General features: G+C 36.2%; 1 protein-coding gene across 3 annotated transcripts in view; it reads left to right on the forward strand.

The window, feature by feature from the left end:
* Positions 1-17,350, forward strand: part of LOC128544471 (uncharacterized) — a 54,200-nt gene that overhangs the window by 28,899 nt on the left and 7,951 nt on the right. Inside the window, exons 4-9 of one of the 3 annotated variants that reach the window (XR_008365796.1) lie at positions 3,828-3,890; positions 4,852-5,175; positions 5,794-6,030; positions 6,994-7,113; positions 7,564-7,641; positions 10,611-10,980. Coding sequence is in view for 1 of the 3 variants with exons in the window: in XM_053514605.1 (XP_053370580.1) it covers positions 3,828-3,890; positions 4,852-5,175 (387 nt within the window). In the remaining 2 variants the exon portion in view is untranslated. Of the gene's footprint in view, positions 1-3,827; positions 3,891-4,851; positions 5,176-5,793; positions 6,031-6,993; positions 7,114-7,563; positions 7,642-10,610; positions 10,981-17,350 lie in introns of those variants that run through there. The other 2 variants (XR_008365797.1, XM_053514605.1) reach the window with 2 other exon arrangements.

Consider the following 17,350-nt stretch of genomic DNA (forward strand, 5'->3'; position numbering starts at 1 on the left):
ATGGAACCATACAAGGCTGCGTCATACAGCGTCCGGAAGGCGGTGAAAGAGGCGAAGCAGCGCTACGGGAGAAAACTAGAGTCACAGCTCCAACAGAGTGACTCTAGGAGCCTGTGGCAGGGATTAAGGACAATTACGGATTATAAAGCACCAACATCCGGTATGATGAACTTTCTATGCTCGCTTCGAGGCTGCAGCTAAAGACGCTAGCGATGCTAATGCTAGCGGCGCTAACGGCTGCAGACAGGAAGTCACTGCCAGCACCGGAAGCGCGTTCATCATCACAGAGCATGACGTGAGGAGAGCCTTCAAGAGAGTGAACACCAGGAAAGCAGCAGGACCAGACGGCATCTCAGGCCGTATTCCGAGAGCCTGCGCAGACCAGCTAGCACCTGTGTTCACAGAGATATTCAACATCTCTTTATCTCAGTCGGTGATCCCCACATGCTTCAAAGAGTCCATCATTGTTCCTGTCCCAAATAAACCTCATCCTGCTTCCCTCAATGACTATCGCCCTGTAGCCCTCACTTCAGTAGTGATGAAGTGCTTTGAACGCCTGGTCAGAGACTTCATCATCTCTTCACTACCAGACACACTGGACCCACTACAGTTCGCTTTTCGTCCAAACCGTTCCACGGACGATGCAATCTCTCATCTCCTCCATACATCTCTTACTCACCTGGACACTCGGAGGGGGAATTATGTGAAAATGCTCTTCATCGACTACAGTTCTGCATTTAATACCATAATTCCCTCCACACTTACCACCAAGCTGGATCACCTGGGACTCAGCTCATCAATGTGTCAGTGGATCTCCAATTTTCCGACTGGCAGACCACAGGCAGTAAGGATGGGCGGACATGTCTCAGCCTCCCTCACTCTCAGCACTGGAGCCCCCCAGGGTTGTGTTCTAAGCCCCCTGCTGTACTCTCTGTACACCCACGACTGCGTGGCCACCATCATTAAGTTTGCTGACGACACTGTTGTGGTGGGCCTGATCACGAACAACGATGAGACGGCCTACCTGGAGAAGGTTGGAAATCTAGAGAACTGGTGCCAGAGGAACAATCTCCTCCTAAACGTCAGTAAGACAAAGGAGCTGATAGTGGACTTCAGTACAAAGCAAGTGAGGAACTACCAGACCCCCGTCATCAACAGGAGCCCAGTGGAGAGAGTGGACAGCTTCAGATACCTTGGTGTTCACATCACGCAGGACCTGGCATGGTCCTGTCACATCAACACCGTGGTAAAAAAGGCCCGGCAGCGTCTCTACCACCTCAGACGCTTGAGAGACTTTAGACTGCCCTCCAAGGTGCTCAGGAATTTCTACTCCTGCACCATAGAGAGCATCCTGACGGGAAATATCACGACCTGGTTCGGGAACAGCACCATGCAGGACAGACGAGCTCTACAGAGGGTGGTGCGATCAGCTGAGCGCATCATCCACACCGAGCTTCCTGACCTGCACTCGATCTACAGCAAGCGGTGCTTGACCAAGGCCAGGAAGATCGTGAAGGACCTCAGCCACCCCAACAACGGACTGTTTACTCTGTTGCGGTCTGGGAAGCGATTCTGCTCCCTGAAGGCCAACACAGAGAGACTGAGGAGGAGCTTCTTCCCGCAGGCGATAAGGTCTCTCAACCACAACCACACCACTATGCAGAACTAACACAATCTTTTTATAATTGATCAATCAATCAATCTTTTTACATCCATGACCACTATGGACAATTACACGCACACCTACCTTCACAACTACACTACATGTTTACGTTTACATCCTGGACCAGTGCACAAAGACACTTTAATAACCTTTGCACAAAGACACTTTGTTCTATGCATATTTGCACACCCAGTACAGTATATTTCAATTTGTACAGTATATTTCTATTTTTATGTACATCATATTTATATTTTTATTTTTAGTTCTATTTTTCCTAGCATATTTCTATTTTTATTTTTAGTTCTATTTTTCCTAGTTTAATTTAATTTTTCTATCGTATTTCTTTTATTCATATTTATTTCTTATTTGTAAACTTTAATTCTCTTTTAGGGTCAATGGCGGTCGTATAAGCATTTCACTACATTTCGTACTGTGTATGACTGTGTATGTGACAAATAAAATTTTAATTTGAATTTGAGAAATGTAGCGGAGTAAAGAGTACAATATTTGCCTCTCAAATGTACTTGAGTAAAGTCATGAGTACTCCCCAAAAATGATACTCGGGTAAAGTACAGATCCCTCAAAATTGTACTTAAGTACTGTACTCAAGTAAATGTACTCCGTTACTGTCCGGCTCTGCTCATTTAGGTGTCGAGGTTTCCCAGCCAGTTATTTCACCAAAAGATTAATTTCATGAAGCTTCATTTAAGGGCTCACTATACTGACATCTAGTGGGCAAATGCTGTTTAACAAATAGACACAAATATATTAATTCACCAGTGATGAGGATTCAATACACAATTAAATGATTAAAACCCACAATAAAGAAAGTTACCTGAGGAAGGTAAAAAAGAGAGCAAAAAACCTAGATACAATAACACTGGAGTTTATTAGATAGATTGAGGTCGTTAATATAGACCAAATGTTTTTTGTGCATTTCCTTCTTCAATTATTAGATATAGTTCGTTGTAAATTGCAAAGAAATGTTTAATCCTAAATGGTAATTTGGGAATAAAGGAACTCTCCAATATAATCATTCACAACGGGGATACTCCAGGCGCGCGAGCCTTTACTTAAACAAGTAGAAGTGTCATGTGATTCCGGCAAACGCGAAGCCGCGTTTTTCATTGGTCACATGACTATCAGGGACCGGACACGAGCCTCGATAAGCGGCTTTATTTGGACACGCCCCTTGTGCTCTAGACAAGCTTCGGCGCTTCAGCTTCATAGCAAGAAAAACATCCATAAAACACGTGTTTTTTTCTTTTGCCTTTGTTACCTACGTGCGTAAAACGGAACAGGCAGTGCGCGTCATAAAGCCTGGCAAATACTGCAAACAACTTGCAATTAGATTTTATTTCTCTGTTTCAGTTTAAGGTAAGAGTTAATAAGGTAAACGCTTAATGTGTGTGATGACTTCATTTAAAAGGTCTAATAATAAATGAAAAATCCAAAAGAAATTTAGGAGATTTTTTTCTTTTGTTAATGTTAATATAAAAAAAATAGGAATTTAGGAATAAATGTTTATAACTGTAATTTGTAAACAAGATTTAGTGTTTGTGTGTTTTACAATAATTAGTTTGATCATAAATTTATCTGCCTAGGAAAATATATTTAAAATATGGGATTTTAAAAAATCTATTGTATTTGTGTTTTCAATCTATATAAGGTTTAATCTGTGTTTTTTTTTTACAACAATTTTTTTTTAATCTATCAGATTTTTTAAAAAGATACTTTTTGTTCAGTCTGTGTATAGCTGGTTAAAATGAAATGAATTAAATTATATTGCCTAGGTTGTGCTGTAAAAAGATGACACTCACTATTGCACAATCCCTAAGCCTTATATAATGAGATATAATCATTAAAACATAGTGATGTCAAAAAGGATTTGATCACTGTTGTGGAGTCGATTATTATGTCATCACCATGGGCCTCACAGAGGGGGTTCCAGCCCTGCAGAGTCTCATTAGCTTTCTGTGTCCACCTTCTTACCTCAGTTGTGCGCACAGGCTGCTGCCATTTGATGGGTATGTACAGTAGGTAGGGATGAGATTTACCACGTTGTGGTTTGTGCATGTGAAAAAGATTTTAGGTAGCACTTTATTGCAAAACATTCCCTTAAATAGTTTGTGGGTTTCTAGATGTTTTTGCCTCTCTTCTCCAGACTTGAGAAATAAAATGCAGGACATCATTGGGATCCTGCTAATGTTCATGGGAGCTGCCTCAGGTAGGTTTGATAAAGAAACATGATTCACTTAGTATAAAAAAGTTATTTCTTTTAATGGGAGTTTGCTGCATTATTTAATTTTTGTATGGTTCAACTAAAAAAATAGTTTGTCCTAAAATCCATAATCCCTAATCCCAACACTCAGTGTGCCTACTAGGATTATTCAAATTAAAAAAAAATATATAAAGTAAAGATGTTTCAGGACATTAAAGAAATGGATTAATATTTTACAAAAATATAGTTATATTTTTCCTGAGAAAGAATATTGTCCTATAGTTAAAAGAAAGAAAATCTTGTATGTCATTCTGTACATCCACTACAAAAACAAAGATATACTGTATATTTGCCTGACATTTTATCTGTGAATAAAAAGATAAAATTATAGACAATTAACCATTAGATAATATTCAGTTTGCCAGTTTGGACAGCATTGTTTAGCTCACTGCTAATGATTATTTGCTTACCCACTGTGTATTTAATGAATCATGTCCAGTTTCAAACTTTAGTGTCGTACACTCTCATGATGATTTTACATCATCTTATTATAGTCGAGTTATGTATGGTTCTGTCTTTTGACATTGAGGGATAATCTTTAAAATTGTCACATTTTAATTGTTTATAATTTTTAGCATTAAAATTTTACATTTTTTAATCATTGAAAATAAATATATGACTACATTTATTTATATCTACACATGGTATTTAAGTACTATTTTCATTTTTTGGTAAAGGTTTATCTGTTATAGAGTTCTCAGTTTGTGTAATTGAATCCTTTTTTTTTTTACTTTAAATTATGTTTTCATTTAAACAAATGACAAACTATAAATACGGCAGGAAGTTTTCTTTCTGTATTTAGACATTGTATCAAAGCACTGAATTCCAGATTTTGTGTCATAATACAATGAGGTTTACATGAAAGGTGTGTTTAAATGGTAATTAACAAAAATCCCTTCCTCTTCAGGTTTGCTGATTCAAGATCCTGTTGTCTGTAGATTTACTGAGAGTAATCAGTGTTATGCAGCTCTAGGGCAAAAACTAAACCTGCAAATGCCCCGGGTGGCTGGGTTTAACCTAACGATCACAGACGGGACATCTACCAAGCATATTGTATATCGCCATTGGATCCCACAAACACCACATAATAAAAGATGGCAGTTTGTTTATGATAATAAAACTCTGATACTAACCAGTGTGGAGAGAAGCGATAATGGAACGTACACTTTACAGACCTTTGATGTAAATGGGAAGAGTACAGGCAGTTATACTCTCCAGGTGAACATTGAAGGTAAGACCACACATTGTCTAATCACATGAACCCTTTATAGTTTTAAAATGCACTTCAACATTTCACCGATATAAATTTATTCTATAACTAAAGCTGTGGTACAAATGAATAGAGTCTGCTGAGTTCTCAAATCTGATTCATCTGAAGATGTTTTCTATAACAGCAGCTCTGACAGCGGTTCTGGGTATTAATTACGTCACAGGTTTATATCAATGCACTTGTTCTAATGTATTGAGATTTTAATATTAACAACTAATTGACAGGATGGTTAAAACAATAATAGAAAAATAAAGTGTAATAATTGTTGATGCAGTCTCCAGCCTCAGCACTTTTATTGTACAACACATTTAAAGGATGTAAAAAAGTTAGGGAATAACTGTTTATAACTTCTAGAACATAACTGATGGCATCTTTAATTTGTTTTGCAGATGTTGCACCTTATAATTAGATTTAAAAAAGTGCAGCATGTATGTTTAAAAATAAATCTCAAAAAAAAAAATGAAGTTGCTGTATGTGTCAAGTTTCAAGATTATCTGTTTTAAGCAACAAGTTGATGGAAACATAAGGGTGGGAATTATTAAGGACAGTTATTTTATTTGTACTGTCTGTAATCTGCAGCTGAGGTGACGTCTGTGAAAGTGTCATACAGCTGCTTGTCTCATATGGTCTGGAGAGTGTACTGTTCGGCTGATGGAGACAACCTTTCCTTCAACTGGTCATCTGGATTCGTCACTTGGTTTGAGAACGGGAGTAGCACTCTGGTACTGGATAAAATCCACAAGGAAAATGTAACCTGCCATGTACAAAACCATGTCAGCCATGACAGCGATTTTGTTGCTCTCCAGAAATGTCTTGGTAAGTCCGTCTATTTAAATAATAACTATCAAATAACTGGGTCAAAATGAAAAACAAAAAGCATTTATCAAGTTCATACAACTTCCTAGCCCCATCCCTTCCAGGTTCTCTGTGTATCTGTCATGTTGTCACTAATTTCCGATCCCACACATGGTCACACTCTCACCAGGCCCAATAAGATCGAACCAAGTTATTACTATGTCTGATCAGATCAAACCACGCCCTTACCAGGGACTTCATTGAGTTCAGCGGGTTTGTGTAAATACCATCGCAAACACGTGCTTTTTATCACAAAGTGATAGTGTGAGATATTATATCCAGTTTTAGTACTAAATTCTTTAAATGTTATCAACGTATTCATAATCTGCTGCATGCATGCAGTAAACGTGTTAAGCTCCACAAAAATGTAATATAAACTTAATCCTACAAGGTGTTATGGACCTACTATGGTCATAGCTCAAGCCTGAAGAGGTTGTTGTGAGAACGCCATCCAAGGATAGTGACTACTGTACAAGCCTCTGGAGGCATTGTTATGATCTGGGGTTGCTTCAGTTTCTCAGGTCAAGGCTCAGCAACATTATATGGCAAAACAATTAGGGTCAGCTGATGACCTGAATGTACTGCATCACATCAATGCATTTTTTTCTTCCCTGATGGCACAGTCATATTCCAGGATGACAGTGCAAAGATTCTTTAGGCACAACTTAAATAGGACTTTTAATAATTTATATACATGAAATCAAACCCCATTAAAAGTCTTTATGACACACTGGAGATGGGTTGTGATGTAGGTTGACTCTCCACATCATTAATTCAAGATACTTGGTCAAAGGTAAATTCATCTGTGGACTGAAATAAATGTTCTGACATTGCATATAATTATTCAAACTATGCTATGATAAATACGGGCCCCTCTTTGAAAGTTTACTTGTCTGAAATGTTCTTTTTTCAACCTTATTGTAGATTACACTCTGAATATCCTGGGATATGTTTGTGTGCTTCTCGTGATGCCATTCCTACTATTCAACGCCATAATGGTCTACATACACAAGAAGAAGAAATGAGCTCTTATGAACAAAGAAGGTCAGAAAGTTACACTTACTTTTTTTTTTACTTTTTAGTTGCAAGATGATTAATGATATAATGTATTTTTACTGAGCATTTTGTATCACATTCATGCAGCTACCCAATCAAACTGTGGGGAGAACTTGTGATCTCCAGGACACTTGGTCCATGATACCCCAACCAGTTTATTTTACATTCACAAACATGCTGTGGGCATGCTTTATGAGATCATGTTATGGGAAATAAGCATGTTTAAGCAAAATTTATCCCAGTCCAGCTAGTAAAAAATTTATATTTAATATTTTGTGGTGTGAACATGAACCAAAGGTCTTGACCTGTATCTTCATGATGTTATGAATTGTGCTGTTGTGAAGGTATTGCTGAAAAAGTTAACAATTAATGTATTTCAATCATTTGGTATTTTCTATATTTCTTTGAAGTTTAATAGTGGGTGTGTTTTATTGGCAGCCCAATCACAGGATGACGAGGAGATTGCGAATGGTCAGGTCACTCATTTACCCTCAAGCAATACAGAGACAACACCAGGTATGTCTAAAGGTTTTAACACGTCATGGATTTTAATACAGGTTTGTACCCACAATGTTGGATGACATGTAGATGATGTTCATTAGCTTACCAGTGTTATCACTGGGTGATGATTTATATGTAAATGGAAGTGGAATGCTATTGGAATCAAATGCTTGTTAGTAAATGGGTGGGAAGGTATTGTGTACTGTATATCTGGTTAAAGCTTACCGACGTTGGGAGAGCAACAGTCACACCTGTTGGGTCTCAAAAAGTTCTCTGTTTATTAAAAGCAAAAGACTAACGCCTGGTGTCATGAACAAGGTTGGGGAGTTAGCATGTTGGATCCAAGAGAAAGACGGGGCACGGGAGAGTTAACACACTTTATGGGACACTTAAAATTGATCCTGTATATTTTAAACTGTATATTAATTAGTGATTTCTTAATTTCTTTTTACATTTGACCATTGTGTAGGAGATTTTATGCATTTTATGAAGGTGTCTTGGAAAGTAACAGAACTCTGAATAAAATGAACACTTTACTAATGCTTACCCTATCTTTTCTTTCTTTATTTGTAAGTAAGGTTATCTTTTCCTTTCTTTTTTCAGGTATCTTTATTCTCTTTTCTTTTTGAAAATACATATTTTCTCTTTTTTAAATATATTTTATTTCTTTTTACATATCTTTTTATCTCTTCAGTGGCGTAGTGATTAGTTAGCACTGTGACCTCAAACCTCCAGGTCAGGGTTTGGTTCTTACCTCGAGTCTGTGTGCATGGCATTTGCATGTTCCCCCTGTGTCTGGGGGTTTCCCTTCAGGTACTCTGGTTTTCTTCCACAGTCCAAAGACAAATGAGGCAAATTGGCATTCCAAAATTGCCTGTAGCATGTGAATGAGTGTGCATGTATGATGAATTGCCTGTTGTCTCCTGGGATAGGCTTCAAGCTCCCTGTGATCCTATACAGAATCACATTATAGACAATAAATAAATGAAGACGTCCTTAAGCATGTGGAGAGAAACTATTGAGAGGCTTAATGAAGAAACGTGAGGAGGTGCAGCAGATTTTCTATTTTTTTTTAGCTGTTCCAGAACATACTTCATCTGCACTAACTGTCAGACGCACATAGCCTGTTTTTTTATTAATATTCATCTGTCATTTTATTAGTCTACATAATTATGGTAAGATGATGTTGTGTGAAAAACTGCAGAAGTGTTTTACATAAAAATAGACAGGAAAGTGCATGGCCTAAGTAAATAAATAAACATTTATTAATTGTCTTTGTTAGTAAAATAAAATGTGAAATCTGAATCAGTAATGAATCACAACACCGGAAGCTAACGAATGATATGAATCACTGATTTGGAAAAGGATCTTAAAATGACTTATAAACTTAATCAGGTAAAGCTAATCACCTTATTAATGGCACATAAAGCCATTTGACTGTTAACTGTGATCAGCTCTGGTTATTTCGATTAGCTTAGCATGAAAAGCTGGAGCATTTCAGTCCCTGGTAGTAAAACTGAAGGAAACAATGAATGGCAAGACAATGCCAAAAGATCTCCAGGATAAAGTTGTGCACATATACAAGTCAGGAGATGGATACAGAAACATTCAAAGGCTTTTTCACTGCCTAGAAGCACCATGAAGTCTACAATGAATTATAATTAAGAGGAAGGTAATTGGTAAAACAGATGTTTCCTCGATCAGTACATCGCTCCAAATGTGAAATAGCCACAAGGAGACTGGTCAAAGGGGATACTCAAGGGGCCTACAGCAACTCTGAAGCAGTTGCAAAAATTTTAGACAAAAATGGTATGTGACGAATGGCATGTGACAAATCCTCCACAAATGGGTCTTGTATAGGAGGGTTGCAGGAAAAAAAAACCCACTCCCTAAAAAAACCCACATGCAGTCACAACTGAGCTTTTGCAAAAATGCACGTTATGAGACTAAAATTTAATTTACATTTAGGCATTTGGCAGACGCTCTTATCCAGAGCAACTTACATTTTTATCTCATTACACATCTGAGCAGTTGAGGGTTAAGGGCCTTGCTCAAGGGCCCAACAGTGGCAACTTGGTGGTTGTGGGGTTTGAACCTGGGATCTTCCGAACCGTAGTCCAATGCCTTAACCACTGAGCTACCCCTGGCCCTCTAATTTAACACCCAAATGATGTCTGGCAGAAATACAATACATACTTTTATCTTAACTTATCGGAACTCTCCCATTTTCTGTTCTGTTTATTTACCATTACAATGCAAGTTGCAGAAAGTGTTTCTACTCAACTAGTAAATAAACTTTTGGCAAAAATGTGCTTTCTTTTTTCATGCTTTCATGTGCATTTACTTCTTGTTCATCCAAGTTTGAGATTATGATAACAAAAGCTACAATAAAAAACAATCACCATTAATCAGCATTGATTAGAGAAGCTTGAAAACCTAACTATTATTTGGACAGTAGCAACATTCGACAGTTTAACAACCACTGCAAATATAAATGTGGCCAGAATAAAAACAATTACTTCATAACATATGGTATAGAGGGAGCCTAATAAATTCTAGTAAATATAGTTTTACAATGGACCTGTGACATGAGACTAGTAACAATGCTGGGACTTGACCCAGATGAAATAATAAACTCAAATAAAGTAAAGAACTTACTACCAGATATTTTGGTTAAGTCATTTTAAATACATTGCAGGTTTTCTGGGTTAGTAATGAAGTAAACAAACAAACAGTTGTAATGCCAGAAAAACAAACTTGATCTAAAAACCTAAAAGGCTCATCAGTGCATGAGAGCAGCTACAGGAAATGATAAAAAATGACAAGACAAAATGACAGAAACCTGGAACTTAAATACATAAACTGATGGTAAATTTGTTTCCATAAAAGCTTAATAAATGCTATGTAGATAAATAAAATGTCAAAGGGCAAAACCAAGATCATCGCTTATTTCTTTGTGTGCTTCTTGTCTCCTTGTCATCTAGCCCAAGCTCAGGGCGATGCATTGGAGCACGCCGCGGTGGTCGCGAATCCCAGCCAGAGGAATCGGAAGAAGAAAGAAGACGAGGTGCAGTACAGCGTGCTTGGTGTTTAGCAATCCAGCTGAAAAAGAGAGCAAAATGCCCAAAGTGCAAGAGGAATGTGTGCACTCAGAAGTCAAACATGGCCGGTCAAGGACACACTAAGCCTTCTCAGAATGTCATTAACATTGTTTTATTTATTTATTTTTCTTTTATTAGATCAACATGAGTAGAAGTTAAGTCTAAATATTGGAATACCTTTTAAAAAAATAATGGTTTTTATCCATTGCTTCGTTGCATGACTATTACAATAGAAAAAGTAATCTGTAAAAAAAAAAAAAAAAAATTGTTTAAATGACAAACTGTAAACATTTATGTAAAATACTCTAATTCATATTATGTGAAAAAATATAACATTTACAAAAATTATTTAATCTTTGGCAAAGAAACATTTTTTCTCTAAACATATACGATTAAACACATTCATTACTGTAACAGCACTTTTTTCGCTAAAATATTGAAATCAAACACCTTCCATAAAGCCATAGTACTAGACATTTAGGAGAGAAAAACTGTTATTTTACACATTTTTGTAATAATATTTTTATTTTGAAATGATAAAACAATGATAAAACAACGAAATGTGAGACAGTATAGTAAAAGTATGATTACAAAATTCAATTAATTCTTTTTTATGGTATCACAGTACAATCTTAAAACAAAAATCACAATATTTAGTGTTGTAACAGTGGAATAGTCTCTCTCACAAACTTTAATATTACTGTGAAATAACCTTGACCAAAACATATAAAGAAATAAACAATTTCAAACATAATTTCCAGTGTTCCAATTAAAGGTGGTTTGAAAATTAAAATAAAGATTATTAAAAAGTTTATTACAAATAATGGTCTATTTTTTAAAATCTTTTAAATATTTTTTATACAGTATTTTTAAAATTTGCATCAAAATACTGAGTCCAGTGTATTCAAGTGGATCCTCTTCTAAATGGGCAGTAAAGAACTGCAGCCTTGATCAGGGCTGGACTGGGAGCAAAAAACAGCCCTGGCATTTTTGGCTATAGCGGCCCACCATGATTATTTAAAGAATATGCTGAGGCATATGACACATCAAAGGACATATGCGCTCACTGTTTTGGTTTAAACATTAAACCACAGTAACCTGCATGGAAGCGAATAACCTTGGTAAAAAATTATTCTTAATTATTATTATTATTGTTGTTATACAGTCTTTTATTAGCAATTCTCTTTCTCTCTCTGTCTCTCTCTCACACGTCACTGACCTAGCAAGGATGAAGTTCTGCACAAAACTCATAGTCTACTATTAAATGTTTTTAAGTCTGACTGCAATAATTTGACCATTTGCACAGTGTTAGCCTACAAATCCTCCAGATAGCTTACTGTTTAGTGAAGATGTAGGCTACACTTAACATTTTCATTGTTAATTCCATGGGCCATCATCATTCTGCATGTGTGTAGGCCTACGTGTGTCTACCTAGAAATCCGATAGTCAGCCATGTCATTTATATAGCTCTGGGGTTTATTTGTTGTACTGAGTGAAGATTGACAACAATTTTGATCAATCGTGACAGATGTAAGACCACTCGTTAATTTGATTTGGATGGCAATGTACCCAATTGGCAGACAATTCATTTGCAAGTAGCAGCTAGGTAACTAACGTTGACGTTACTCTGTTGTACATTCCCTTGTGCCGCTCCGGCAGCCTGAGCACTCTACACTGCCTCTGCACTGTTGTTACTGTGGATGTTGATGGCCCTACACCAGCAGCTGCAATTGAACGTGTGGTGGTGGCAAACATTTCTGTGATTTTGACACGTTTTGCTGCTTCCACTTGTAGGTTTTTGCGTTTTTTATCCCGCAGCTTCTCTGCACCCCCCTTGCTCTTTTCTCTCTTTTTCTGGTTTATCCATTGTTATAGACAGACTCATCTTAAACTCCGGTCGAACTCTAAATAACAGATTTTGTCAAGGGGAGATGAGGCTGGCCAGGAGGGACGCAGGGCGTGGCCTGAGATTTCATCTCTGTGGATTGGGAGAGAAAAGAAAAAATAATTCAAATGAGATACAGATTAACAACTATGCTTTGAATAGATCTTCAAATTACTCAAAAACATATTTAATACTTTGTTAAAGGGAAACTTATGGATTTTTCAACTAGGGCCGTTATATTTTTTTCTTTATGAGAACAAAACAGTTTACTTCGACATACAGTAGCCTACATTGTATATCCATTTTGTACTTTTGTGTATCCACTCAAAATTGGAAATTTTTTTATCCTAGTAAAAAACTGGACTCAAAAATTATCCAAGGTTCAAGGTTGAAAGACTTTTAAAAAGTAGTCTTAAATTGCACGTCATACTTGGACTTCTCTCTACTGTACAGTATGTCTCTTCTCCTACGTTCCAATGTTTAAAATGTAAGCAGGTTCCTTTATATTTGCATAATCACAATTGGAAAAGGTTAATGTACAATATCTCACAAAAGTAAGTACACCACTCACATTTCAGCAACCACTTCATAATATGTTCCCAAGGGACAATACTATAGAAATGAAAATTGGATATACTCTGGAGTCATCAATGTGCAGCTATCATTGAAAGCGGCAAACGTTTTAACAGGCATGTTAGGATGGAGCGGAAAGAAAAAAGGCACACAAGAAGAAAGCACTTTTAGAAGAGGCAGCGAAATGTTGCACAATTTCAGATTTATTCAGGGCTTCAGGTGCAATCAGTTACATCTGTAAATGTGACTAGTTTTTTCTTTGATATTTAGATGTAGAGCCGTACAGTATTATCATAATAAAATAATATTTGCCAAAAGACATTAATATTATTTATTGTAAAGTTACATGAGTATTCTATTAGACACAAAATATCACTTTTATATATGTATGAAGGGAGCAGGGAGACACGCGCTATAGTGCAGACATGGACAAAAATGAGTCATAAGGTCTGATTTTTCTAAAAATATCGTCGTAATGTAGTCATTATTGTTCTAAATTTACCTTTTAGAAGTTTATGTGAAATGTTGCACATGTTGTACATGATGCTGTTCTTTCACTAATGTTCTCTAACAAGCAGAGTTATTGTAAAGTCTCATTGTTACAGCCGAACTAAAGCATTCTTCTGCTGAGCGTGTGCCACTGTTTAGCCAGTAGGTTGTGGAAGTAATGTGAGGTGTTCTCTATGATGGGTAACAGTTTGTGTAGCATCCTTCTCTCCACCACCAACTCCAAACACTCCAGGGGAGTCCCCAATACTGAGCTAGCCCATGATGAGAGAGGGTCAGTGCCTGTGTCTGGTAACCAATTACAACAAAGTGGGAATGTCTAGTACTGATTGGCTGGAGTACTGGCACTCTTTCAAGGTTTTATTTTAAATTATCTTATAAAATGTACAATGTTTTCTTAAACCAGCTCGGGTATTCTGTTTCCTACTACAAAATAAAAATCCTCACTTCTTCTATAGTTCTCCCCCCCAAAAACAGGCCTTGATGCACTGATGCATCTGGTCTTTTATATACACATGTATACAGCTTAATTAATGATCCTTCCTATCACATCATGCTACTTTTTAATATCAAAAAGGCAACTACGACACTTTCCTTGTTAACTTTCCTTATTTCATGCTTTAAGCATAAAGGTGGATTTGTAGTATACCTCCCTTCCATCTCCACTCTGCTGTCTTATCATAATGTTCTGCTTACTATATAAAATGTTCATATTTCATATATTTCTCCATTATTTTGCAGTAATTAGATGTTAAAGCAATTTTGGTCTGTAATTTCCTGCCTTTGTATAATCTTTCTCAGGTTTGAGTATGGGTAGAACTAATTCTTTCCTGCTTTGTGGCAACTTCACCCTCCCCCAGTGCCAGTAAAATGTCACTACCACTTTTGCTTTTAAATATTAAACAATAACTCAAAAGAGATCTTGTTACAGGGATTATAAAAACTAACAATCTTATTCATTTCCCTCTTTTGTCAATATTTTAACTATACTATATAATAAAGTCAGGCTTTGTTTAATGGATCATTATATTTAAAAAAAATTACATACTACTGAGGCAGACCTGGTTTATAATATAAAATAAGATAAGAGATACCTTTATTGGTCCCACAGTGGGGCAATTTCAACGTAACAGCAGCAAGGAACACAATGTGCAAGCATAAAGTAGTGACAGTTCCATGTGTAAAGAGAAAAATAGACATAATAAATAATTTATACACAGTACAGTGTATAAATACAAAGGGTAAAAAGCAATACAAGACATTATTTACACTTTCAATCAAATTAGATTGCACTAGATTATATAATATTGCACAGATATCATGAGATAATATAGCTATTATTTAGGATATTGTAACTATATTGTAAAAAAAATTGCCAGTGTATTGTATATCACAGTAATAATGACAGTATGCAGTGTTTATGCAGTGAGTGGTTCACTGGGAGCAGCTCTGATTATACAGTCTAATAGCAGCAGGGAGAAAAGACCTTCGATATCACTTTGATATTACTTCTTTAGACACTTGGGATGTACAGTAGCAGTCATTCGCTGAAGGAGCTGCTTAGAAATGAAACTGTTTCATACAGGTTCAGTATGTGTCATTCTCCAGCAGTGATGATAACTTGGCTTCCATCCTCCTTTCTCCCACCTGCTGTACAGTGTCCAGGGGGATTCCCAGTACTGAGCTGGTCTATTTAATCATCTTGTCTAGTTTCTTCCTGTCTAGTAGAGATGCTGCTGCACCAGTAAACAACTCCATAGAAGATGGCTAAGACCAACACAGACTCAAAAAAGGTCTTCAGTAGTCGTCCCTGCACTCCAAAAGACCTTAGTCTCCTTAGCAGAAAAAGTCTGCTCTGTCCTCTTCTATAAATTGCATCGTGTTGTCTGTCTAGTCCAGTTTATTGTTTAGATGAACACTCAGGTATTTATAAGAGTCCACTCTCTCAATCTCCTTTCCATTAATGTTTACTGGTGATTGTGAAGAGTGTTTTCTTCTCAAAATTTCAGATTTTCTGACACTGCTGATTATTGTGGGTGGGAAACCTTCCTTCACATATAAGCTTGATAAAGTTTCACCTGAATATATAGTTGCTAAATGTTATTTATATTAATTTATGTGCTGTATGATGTCTTAACATTAAACAACTTCAAAGTTCTAAAGCAGCGCTGTGGAAGCTACAATGTTGTTTTGTAACAAAGTTAGACAAGAAGATAAAAATAACAGTAAACACTGCCACCATGTGGTCAACTATGATATTTGATTATCCAAATGTGTATTCCTGTCTGGAAACTTTATAAATAGAAGAAGACAGATAGATATATACTTATATTTACTACTAATGATTGTATATTTCTATAAAGCAGCAAGCATCCAAGTATGATCTGTTGCAGAATCGAAATGTTTAAATGATTTAGCACTTTGCTTTTAAAAAGAAAGACTGCAAAAGGAACTACTGTTTATATCTGCTATAACACGAGTGATGACCGGGACCAGGCTATCTCTGCTATCTTTAGATAAAAAGCATTAAGTGTCATTTCATCAATAACACAATCACTGAAAAAAATGCAATGGTGTGAAAAGAATGATGCACTAAAACATGCTGTTGTATGAAAACAATCTAATTTGGCTCAGTAACTGTAACGCTGCTTCATCAAACCACTGGGTCATTGATTATTTTCCTTTAACAGCATGCCCTATTATTATTAGTATTATTTTTTTATAAAATAAACAATATCTAATTTGTACTAAGCCATCAAGGAACTGAATTTAAAAAAAAAAGGGCATGAAATTAGAATTATTTTAAAAGTACTGAAACCTATTGTAACATTCTGTCCATTTCTTTAGGTATAAAAAGAGGATGTGAGGCATTACAGAAATGTATCACTTCCTCTTTTCTCCCGCACAAGAAATTTGTCACATAAACTATTTTCATTTTTTACTTTGTCTATGGTGCTTCACAGAGCTAAAAGGGTGTGTGTGCAAGAGAGAGAGACTCTGAGAGAACTTTGTTGCAAAATTTCCTCTCACTTGGGAACTCCAGACTTAGCGAGGGGAAAAACATGCAGGACATCGTTGGGATCCTGCTGATGATCATGGGATTTGTCCCAGGTAGGTTTCATGAAGAAAAATCTCATATGTCATGCTGTACATTCACCAGAGACACAAATATATTTTGACCTTTAAACTGTGAATTAAAAGATAAAATAAAATAAAAAAATTAAATTAACCTCCAGGAAATATTGTTTGCCAGGTTGGACAGCACTATTTTGCATGCTGCTAATGATTCTTTGCTCATCAACTAAAGATGAAGTATTTAATTAATCACATCCAGTTGCAAACTTTAGTTCAGTCTTTTCAGGCTAATCCTTAAAATACAAAACTTTACAATTTGATTAACATCATGAATAGATGCAATTTTAGTTATTTTATGTTTACACATAGTATTTAAACACTTGTCTTTTATTTTGGTAAAGCTTGTAGACTTAGTTTTACTAATAACTTTAGACTGACTTCACTGTTTGTGTAAATGCATCATTTTGTTTTATTTAAGTTGACATTTAATCAAATTAGGTTTTCATTTAAGTAAATTACAGACTATGAATGCACAAGGAAATGTTATTTCTGTGTTGAAAAATAGCACTGTATTCCAGATTTT

The sequence above is a fragment of the Clarias gariepinus genome, chromosome 16 (genome assembly GCF_024256425.1).
Source record: "Clarias gariepinus isolate MV-2021 ecotype Netherlands chromosome 16, CGAR_prim_01v2, whole genome shotgun sequence".
NCBI classification, from domain to species: domain Eukaryota; kingdom Metazoa; phylum Chordata; class Actinopteri; order Siluriformes; family Clariidae; genus Clarias; species Clarias gariepinus.